The sequence below is a fragment of the Trypanosoma rangeli genome (assembly GCF_003719475.1).
Source record: "Trypanosoma rangeli strain AM80 chromosome Unknown Tra_15.4_contig_00146, whole genome shotgun sequence".
Lineage (NCBI taxonomy): Eukaryota > Euglenozoa > Kinetoplastea > Trypanosomatida > Trypanosomatidae > Trypanosoma > Trypanosoma rangeli.
The window spans coordinates 34,567-43,917 of NW_021705892.1; the positions used below are offsets into that span (position 1 = coordinate 34,567).

The following is a 9,351-nucleotide window of genomic DNA, read 5'->3' on the forward strand; positions in this document are numbered from 1 at the left end:
TCTTTTGCCTTTGTCTCTTTCTCTCTGTGGTTTTGTGCTTGGTGCCTTATTTCTTTGTCTTTGTTGTGTGACTTCTTTTTTTACTTTGTATATATAATTATTTGCTTTGAGAGGAACAACTATTTATTCAGTTCAGTTAAGGCGTCTTGGGCGCAGCTCTCTGTGGAGCTGTTGATATTGGCGCGGTATATATTACAAATACACATATATACGGTGGGGGAAGGGTGACTTGGCACTGGCCCCACTCAACTGGCCTGTGCTTGCTGATAGACTCCACTGCAGTAATAATAGAAAAAAAAAACAGTGAGGGGAAAGCAAATAATAGTAATAAAACAAAAAACAAAAGAAGGCGGGGATTGATACAGCAATATCGAAAGTATATATATATATATATATATATATAATAAATAATTATATATATATATATAAATATATATATATTTACTAGTTAGTTGTTGTGTATTTGTTTTTGCCTGCGGGAGGATTCCACAGTTCCGTAATATATACTACGAAGGGACAGGAACAAGAATGATAAATAAGAGCAAAGTAAGTATTCGTGAGCGGCTCTCTACAGCCCTTGGATGGTTGTTGCCTGGAAGGCAACAACAACCTGAATTTGGCAAGGAGCGTGGGGAGTGCGCTCCTCCAGTCTTGTGCGCCGTGGATAAGTTGTTAACTTCAGGAGAACTTCGTAACTCGTTGGAAACTGATGGAGATCCCCTAACTTCGTCAACCCACAGCGTAGACACCAACGGCAAACTCGACAGAACCCAAAGTGTGGCGGAGTCACCGCGACTCCGTGATTCAGGAGGGTCATCTATGCAGTCTACAGATGACAGCGCACACCCGGATGTTGCTTCAGTGGATCAAGGTGGATTTTTCTCATTTCTTGAAGAGGTTATGGCGGGCAGACATACAAAGCTGCTGATGGAATTGAATCGATTGCATACCTCAGATCCTGTCAAAAAAGCGGAAGGTGCGGCAACCGCCTCGCCCTCTTTGACGCCCAGAGATACTGAGGAAGCAACCAGGGAAGGATTGGTGACGGTATCCTCCTCCTCCCCTCCTCATTCTCCATCAACAATGCATTTTTCTCCAGTGGTGGAGGAAGAAACTCAGAAGCAGAGAGTGACACAAGACGCTTTGGACAAACCATCGCAGCGAAGTGGTGCTTCTTCTGCGGCCCGCTCACTGCAGGACTATGAGCTTATTGCATACCTTGGTACAGGCACATTTGCCGAGGTTACCTTGGCACGGCATAAAGCAAACTCCAGACTATTTGCGCTAAAAAAGATATCCAAGCGAAAAGTACGCGAAAAAGGTTGTGTGCAGTGCACTTTCACGGAACGTCAGTTGCTTGCCTCAGTTAGGCATCCCTTTTTAGTGAGCTTGTATCAGGCGTTTCAGAGTAGTACGCATCTCTATCTTGTTCTTGAGTTTGCACAAGGCGGCGATATGTACTTTTTCCTGGAGTCGAAACCGTGGCTGCGGGAGATGCGTCGTAAACTTCAAAAATTGCGGAAAAGTCTTTTACGTGGTGATGCGTCATACTCCTCTCTAGCTGGTGTGCAGGAGGAAGCTGAGCTGACGAGCAGCCCCTCCTCTCTTTTTAGGCCTTTGCACTCAGCCACTTCCTCTCTTAATGCCGTTTTACCCCTGGCCCCAGATCAGAGCCGTACACCCATTCGTTTGGTCGCCTTTTATGCTGTTGAGCTCGCATTGGTGCTGCAGTACCTGCACGAGCAAGGATTTGTCTATCGCGACCTTAAACCGGAGAATGTCCTCATCACGCGTGAGGGCAATGTGATGCTTACCGATTTTGGGGTGGCGAAATATGAAGGTCGAGGCAACCCACGCAGAAGGGGTGGTGAAGGCATCAAGAGTTTTACCGGCACGACGCAGTACATGAGCCCAGAAATGCTGCTTGGGGAGCCACAAGATTATCGCATGGATTGGTGGAGTTTTGGTTGTATTCTTTTTGAAATGACGACGGGGCGACGACCCTTTGAGGGGGACAGTCCGTTTGCCCTTTTACAGGCTATTGTTGAGCACGATGTAGTTATTCGTCATGAAGACTTTCTCCTTACCTCACTGGAGATAGAAACGCATATAACGCATTTGCAGAAACGATACCAGGCGTTTCTCCAACGTTTGGGGCAGGTGGAGCTGGAGAAGGACACGGGGAACATGACTGAGGAAGAAGGTGTAAATCTCTGTAAGTGTTTTATGGGTCCACAATCTGTGATGTCGAGGGAGTCCTATTTTGCGCTCTCTGAGACTGTCTCAGGTGAAGATAAGGGCGCCAGCGGCGATGGTGGGCGAAGTTTGCCGAGTGAAGGCTTCAATCACACCGGCTGTGATACAATAAAGACAGGAGCCTTCATGTCTTCTGAAGATTATGCCATCTATAGGAAGTTTGCTGTAGAGGAATTAGATGAGGCGTGTACGTTATTACGTGATCTCATCGTTTCACTGCTTGAGCGCCGCGTTGAGCAGCGTTTGGGTGGAGCATCGGTGCTTGAGCACCCTTTTTTCTCGTGCCCGTATGTCTGTGCGCAGTTATATTATGCACCCGATGCGGGAACGGAGCTAGACGATAACAGTAGCCTTTATGACACTGTGAAATCAACCTGCAGTTCATCCCTAACCCCTCGACACCCCCTGACAAACTCAAATGAATTATGTACGTCATTCCTACACCAGAACGATGCGACCTTCCTCTTAGGCGGTCGTGATGTGGGGGACTATAACATGGGTGGAAGCGCTTACCTAGACGATAGGCATGATGTGAGCGATGACAACGTGAACACAACCGAATTTCGAACTCTTCTTAGTGTGTCGTCTTTTCTCGCCCAACCCCCCCTGCAGCGGCCAGATAACTGGCGCGAACTTTTTTTGGATGGAAAAGTGTCACCGTTGTACGTTCCCCGTCTTTTGGCTGCTGACGATTTGCGTTACTTTCCTAATGCAATGACGGCCATGGGCGATAGTATTGTGACGCAACAACGTGTGCTGCGTAAACATATACGGAGGAAAAACAGTTTTTCACACCTCCACGAGGGTGAAGGCGATCATCGGACGAGTGCTTTTAGAAGTCCCCATGGAGGAAAACATCACCTGCATTTGGAAAACACAGTGAGTGAGGAAGACGAGGATGTTGGGGTCATGCTACAGTCGGATTCACAGCGAGACCCGTTGTGGGTGTCAATGGAGGGTAAGAAAAGGTTTACTCACTCATATGACGAAGCTTCATCCGGGGGTAAATCGAACGGTACCCAGGCATCACGGCCGCGTGTCATTTTTACTGACTCAACACCTCCAAGTCTTGAGAGATCTCTCGTTCAAAACCCGTCTCAGTGGGCAAAGTCATATGGGGTGACACGTACTGGGGAATGGTGTAGTGAGGCGGGAGGGGAATCTGCTACGGAGCCAGTGGATGACTCGCCCCGCCGTTCTAACTTCCCAGCCCAATACTCGTCATTTTACGAAGCTACAGTAGAAACAGCAACGAAACCAGACGTAAAAACGAGAGCTACGTTAGCAGAAATGAAGCCTCTTCTTGCTTCTCATGATGCCTCCTCGGAGGTACCGAGACCAGAGGCTGAAACCCCCCAGCAATTGCACCCAATCGTAGGTGGAGAGGGTGCAGCTGCATCAAGGGTATCTTCAGCTACGGAAGTATCGCCAATGAGACTTTCAATTTCGGCCGTGTTAAACCCTTTGCCGGCAGAGTTGGAAAGGTCCCCATTGTTGGCATCGTCGTGTTTAAGCAGTGAAGATGAGAGCCAACTTGATCTGTCTGACACTGATGCAAAGAAGGCATCGGGGACACTTTATGGGATTGCGTACGATGTGGAAGATTATGCTCCAAACTCCTCAAAATGTAAGAGGCTGTTTTTGAGAAGCAACACCGGTATTCCAACTCGCATGGTAAACAAGAGCGTTGAGAATCAGGCTTGTGTACCCCACTTAACGCGTCAAGTGGTAGATCCACCCTTATCACGTAGTTTTCAACAGCTGAGCGCTAATGCGGCAACGACGTCAAACGGCAATCAGCGGCCTAACACTTGCGTTTCGCGCGTGGCAACCACGTGTGAGAGATCCAAAAAGAAATCCCTCCATCATGGCAGTAGCCATGATAACAAAAAGTGTGATTCCGAGGCAAAGGATCGCCGCATGCTACTCCCCTCAGTGTTTTCTCCTCCTTCATTCCTCGACACCGAGACTGCCTTATCCGTGTCACCAAAGCAGTGGGAAGCTGCATACAGTTCATCTGTCACTCAAGACACAAATTTTCTACCACGCTTTAGTGTTGCCACTACGCAGGAGATGCGTCCGACGTCGGATTCGCCTGACGACCGCCTCGCTTCTTCTACACCGGAGGGCTCCTCGTTTACCGGAGGTGGTGGTGTGCAACATTATTTGGGTTTCACATTTGACTCAAGCGGCGGCAACGCCTTTCTCTTGGAAGGTGCTGCCAATGGCGGTAATAACGAGAAATGGGGCAATTGAAGGAGGTTCTGGTAGACAATGCAGGAATGAGTAAAAATGTGTTACACTATATAACTTGGATAGGAAACTGAGGAGCAGAGAAGAAGCAATTAGAAGAATATTTATGTCTCTTTTGCTTGTCTGTGTGGTACACAGACAAGCACGCAAGCAAACGCAAGAGTATATATAATGGCCTGATGGATATATGAGCTTTATGTACATCTCTCTGCTGCTCTGCTCGTGTCAACAGGACAGATCCAAAGAAAAAGACGGAAACAAAACAAAAGTTGTGTAGGAGAAAAAAGGAGATGTATTCCTTCCGCACTCACTTTTCTTTTGTGTCGTTTTTTTTTTTGCGAATCTCTGGAGTTTTTTTTTTGCTGCTGCCATGAATGTCCCCGTTCAAGTGTTGTTTTTTTTGTTTGTTTCGTTTTTGTTGTTGTTGTTGTTGCTTTTTTCTTTTAACAAGGGCCTGTGTGAGTAGAGCACCCCTCGTTTTTCTTTTTAATGATAATTTGCATATAAAAGCAACACGTAACTGTTTTTGCTTCTTTTTCGCACTGCACTAACAACCCCCTGTGTGTGTGTATGTATGTACGTGTGTGTTTGTTACTGTTGTTGGTATTTTTTTGTCTTTTTTTTGTCTCTGCAGATGTGGGCGGGTGGGCATAAATTTGCTGAGCGACGATCAATGAACCACGGCCAATGTAACTAGTTGATGAAACCAATGTGGTGATGATGATAAGAAGGTTATGACTTTGGTTATGCTTTACAATGGATAGGTACCAAAGTGAGTTGATTTATGAGTTTTTTTTTCTTGCGTATATATATATATATATGCATACATATACGTCGATGTTTGTTTTGTCTGAGTGTATTTGGTTGTGTGAGAGGCACGTGTAGAGGTGTGCAGGGAGGAGTTACTGTTGCTGTCCCTTGTGTGCGACATTAACTCTGCCCACCAGCGCTGCTGCTACGGGTGGCACTACCATTCGTATCCAACAGTGTAGGCACGCAGATAGTTCACTGCATACGAAGCGTGGGTGCACAAACATGGGGTATCTAAGCAATGAAAGAGGGGATGGGAAGGCTGAGGGCGTTGAGGATGCATATCACCTGCATCACGTCCTCTCTGTTGTTGTTGTTGTTTTCGTTTTGTTTTTTTCTCTGTTTCATTTTTTACGTGGTTTGTTTTGCACTGCTCTGGCAGTGGTGGTTGTTTTTTGTTATTGATGGTTTCACTTCTTCGTATCTTTTTTTTTTTGTTCTTCTGCTTTACAATATGCATCCACACACAAATACACACACACACGCACACACACACACACACACACACACAACCACAAACATGCAGAGTTTGATGTTTAAGAAGAAGTGGGTACCATACGGTGTTATGTGTGAATAGGTAGAATATGTTTTTTTTTGTTGTTGTTGTGTGCTCCTGTGTGTGTGTGTGTGTCCCCCCCCTCCCCTCCCCTCCCCTTTTTTTTGTTGCTCTTGTTTCATTTATGCACCCAGCATTGAAAGAATAAAGAGTTATTCTCCTGCGGCGCAAGACTCAACTGCAGGAAGGGCCAATGGAAATGGGTCACTGAAGTGTAACGCTCTTTTTTTTTTGCTTTTCCTTTTTTTTTCTTTTTGTTCTTTTGGCTCGTGTGCAATGCGTCCATGGGGCGGGGGGACCGCAAAGGGATAAGTTAAACGTACGAACAACAGGTGAAGGACGCGGGGTGAGGAACGTCTCGGCGAGCGATGGTGACTTCGGTGGTTAGCTTTATGGATGCCATCCGCAATCGCTACGGCTCACCCGACGGTGAGGACGCCCACGGTGCGGATGCCCTTCTCGTTGGGGACCCCAGTCGCCGCCGTAACAAGAAGTGGGAGCTTGTTGGCATGGAGAAAACGCGGCTGAAGCAGGCGGATCACACACGTCTTGTTCATGTCGTTCTTCGTGGCATGAACATTACAACCGGGGAACGGAGCGAGGGTGAGCTGGCGGCGGCGGCGCTAAATCGCTTGCAGGAAGTTGACATCTCTGAGAATCCCCTGCTGTCGATGCGGGATGTAGGCGTCATTGCTCGGCATCTTCCCGCCCTGACTGTCCTGCAGCTGTCGGATAATCCTGACCTTCTCCGTGGAGCTGCCGCGGGCACAACGCCGCTGCTAGTGTCAGTGCATCTGCGCAAGTTGGTGCTTCACAATGTGGGCTTGCGCTCCATATGGCAACTCCGCGCACTTGTGGATCTTCCGGCCCTTGAAGAGCTGCACCTCGAGAAGAATAACATTCAGTGTCTCAAGCTTCTGGCGGAAGCAGAGGAAACATCGGCGGACTATCTTCAAGCGAATGCGGAGGCTGCTGATGACAAAAGCCGTCACTGGTTCCCTAACGTAACGACTCTTAGTCTTGCGCAGAATGAGTTGTCATCGTGGGGCCGTGATAGTGGACTCAATGAGACTATGACAACAGCCTTCCCACGGGTGACACGGCTATTTCTAACGGGAAATTGCATGCCCAACTTGTACTATGAGAATATCACCGCAATATCAAATTCCACTGCTACCACAGCTGCTGGCGACAACGGCAACGACTACGCATACCTGCGGCCCTTGGAATTGCTCTGTGTGAAGGACAACACAAACATCAATGACCCACGTACGCTTGAAGCACTTCAAAAATTATGTCCACAGCTGCACACATTCCGCATCACATACAGTGCTATGTTTCCGCAGTGGAATGAAACGCTTGGACGCATGTACGTGGTTGCGTCCTTTCCAAGTATCACGACACTCAATCGAGGGCATGTGCGGCCCAAGGAACGGCTTGACTCCGAGATTTTCTACGTTCAACGTGGCTTAGTCGCCAAACAGCAACTGGAGGGACAAAAAGCCGCTGACCAAAAAACACAAGAAGAATCCAAGGAACAGCAACAGGTGGGGTTGACATTGCATTTTCCTTTGTTAGAAACCTTGCGAGAAAAACATAAGGACGTTATTATGGCCATTTACCGGGACGGGGAGACGGCAAGCCACGACGGCATCTCACAAATTATGCTTCACCTCACGTTTCGTTGTGATGGCTTTGAGCAGGTAACAAAGACTGTACCAAGTTCAATGACTGTAGGGAAACTCAAGGCCCTCGTACGTGCCATTTTTGGTGTTGTTCCCTCGTATCAACGGCTTTCTTTCTTTTCAGGTGATGCTGCCGTGATTGAGCGCCCCATGGAGCTTGATAACGAATTACAGAGCCTTGCATTCTATGGCGTGTCTGACGGGGCGCTGGTGCAAGTGATTGACACATCTTTACGGTAATGGAGTTTGTGTGTCTCTACGGCAGAAAAAAAATTGTGTCACAATATTTTGTCTTCTTCTTGGGACCCTGGCGCCCTCTCTACATTTTGTGTATGTGTGTGTGCCTTCGCCTTCTTGGCGCCCTTGTTGTGTTGAGCTGTTCATCCTGATGCCTCACATACGCGACATAAAAAAAAATGTGTTTTATCTACTTCGTTTCCTTTTTCTCACCACGCGTTGGTATTCATTCAAGAGGTTGCGGCTTTACCGCCCTTACTTTAGTATTTTTTTTTCTTTATTTGGTTTAGACGACACGAACCCGTATGCGACGTGTCGTGGTGACATCTCTTCTATCGGTAAGACGCAGGCCGTGGTGGGCCGCCGCTCACCTCAGCACAAGCCATCCGCGTTTGAAGGATGCGGGCGTTCCGCGGAGTGTAGCGGGGGGGCTCGATGCACAGAGTGAGGACGGATTGGCGCCTCGGCGTCACCAGCGCAGTGGGAACCCCAAGAGCAGCACACGCAGTAACAGCGGTCCTGTAAAGGATCGTTTCCCGCCTGTTTTAACAGACCTGAGCGACCCACGGAGGCGGCTGGCTGTCCTTGTGGACGCCTCAAGTGTTGAGCCGCGTGTCTTTTACAACACGGTTCTCCCCGCCGCAAAAAAGGTTGGCGTGCCTGTGCTTGTGCGCGCCTTCGCAGTGCAGCTAAGTGGGGAGTGGGAGTCACATGTAGCCGGCAGTGGTGCAAGGAGAGGGATTGAGTGCGACCCGAACAACAGCGGTGCTGTGGAAACAGCAGAGATGACGAAAATAAGCAACGAGAAGGAGGAACAGACGATTCTAAGTACACCTCTGTGTGCACCCATAGAGTTTTTTCGTGTGGAGCGTTTTATACCGGTGTCAATGCAGATGGAGGCGGATGCAAACCATATTTTTGATTTTCGCCGTCAAAATAAGATCGAGGCCGTGTGTTTTGTTTGCAGTGAAGTTGACCGAGGAGTGTTTGAGGGATTTCTGCCGAACATTGCCGGCAACGGCTTCAACCAGTACGTACTGGACGAGCTCGGCATGGCGAGGGAAGTCCTCGAGGATGGTCGCTCTGCTGACGGCTCTCCAATGATGGCTGCAGCGTAGAGGGGAGTGCGGGGACCACGAAGTTGAAGACGCCGCCAGAAGAAGAAGACAGACATAATCTTCCGTTTACAAGAAAACAACAGCAACGATGAAAAAGGCCAAGAAGCAATATATATATATCCTTTCTGACCTCATTGGAACATTTTGTGCGTGTTTGTCAAATTGAGAGGAAGGAAGGATGAGATGGGAAGAAAAGGGTTTATACCTGCATGAGAGTAATACGGAGGAGGATAAATCCGGGCGGCAGTAGGTTGATATGTCTCGCAGAGAAGTTTTACAACTCTCCCCATCATTTCCCAAACACCACCGCCAACTTCTCAAAAAAAAAAAAATTCTCTTTTGATTTTTTTCCCCTGCGCGTGTAGGTGTTTCTTTCTTACTCGAGTGGAGGATCGTTTCCATTGTTGTACAACCTTTGCACGTGTATGTTTTTTTT

At 48.0% G+C, this 9,351-nt stretch overlaps 3 protein-coding genes across 3 annotated transcripts, besides 10 other annotated features; all 3 read left to right on the plus strand.

The window, feature by feature from the left end:
- Positions 1–377: 377 nt before the first annotated feature.
- Positions 378–441: a microsatellite.
- Positions 442–528: 87 nt separating this feature from the next.
- Positions 529–4,512, plus strand: TraAM80_04811 (putative serine/threonine protein kinase, putative,protein kinase; the record flags this gene model as incomplete). Its single annotated transcript, XM_029381724.1, has 1 exon — positions 529–4,512. One exon carries the CDS (start codon positions 529–531, stop codon positions 4,510–4,512), a length of 3,984 nt encoding a protein of 1,327 aa, XP_029238403.1.
- Positions 4,513–4,898: 386 nt separating this feature from the next.
- Positions 4,899–4,942: a microsatellite.
- A 126-nt stretch (positions 4,943–5,068) lies between these two features.
- Positions 5,069–5,101: a microsatellite.
- Positions 5,102–5,135: a microsatellite.
- Positions 5,136–5,313: 178 nt separating this feature from the next.
- Positions 5,314–5,341: a microsatellite.
- Positions 5,342–5,624: 283 nt separating this feature from the next.
- Positions 5,625–5,687: a microsatellite.
- A 93-nt stretch (positions 5,688–5,780) lies between these two features.
- Positions 5,781–5,830: a microsatellite.
- An 84-nt stretch (positions 5,831–5,914) lies between these two features.
- Positions 5,915–5,950: a microsatellite.
- Positions 5,950–5,974: a microsatellite.
- A 124-nt stretch (positions 5,975–6,098) lies between these two features.
- Positions 6,099–6,139: a microsatellite.
- Positions 6,140–6,243: 104 nt separating this feature from the next.
- TraAM80_04812 (tubulin-specific chaperone E) lies at positions 6,244–7,800 on the plus strand (the record flags this gene model as incomplete). The annotated part of the gene is made up of 1 exon (XM_029381725.1): positions 6,244–7,800. One exon carries the CDS (start codon positions 6,244–6,246, stop codon positions 7,798–7,800), a length of 1,557 nt encoding a protein of 518 aa, XP_029238404.1.
- A 302-nt stretch (positions 7,801–8,102) lies between these two features.
- Positions 8,103–8,915, plus strand: TraAM80_04813 (uncharacterized protein; the record flags this gene model as incomplete). Its single annotated transcript, XM_029381726.1, has 1 exon — positions 8,103–8,915. The coding sequence occupies one exon, from the start codon at positions 8,103–8,105 to the stop codon at positions 8,913–8,915; it is 813 nt and encodes a 270-aa protein (XP_029238405.1).
- Positions 8,916–9,351: the final 436 nt, after the last annotated feature.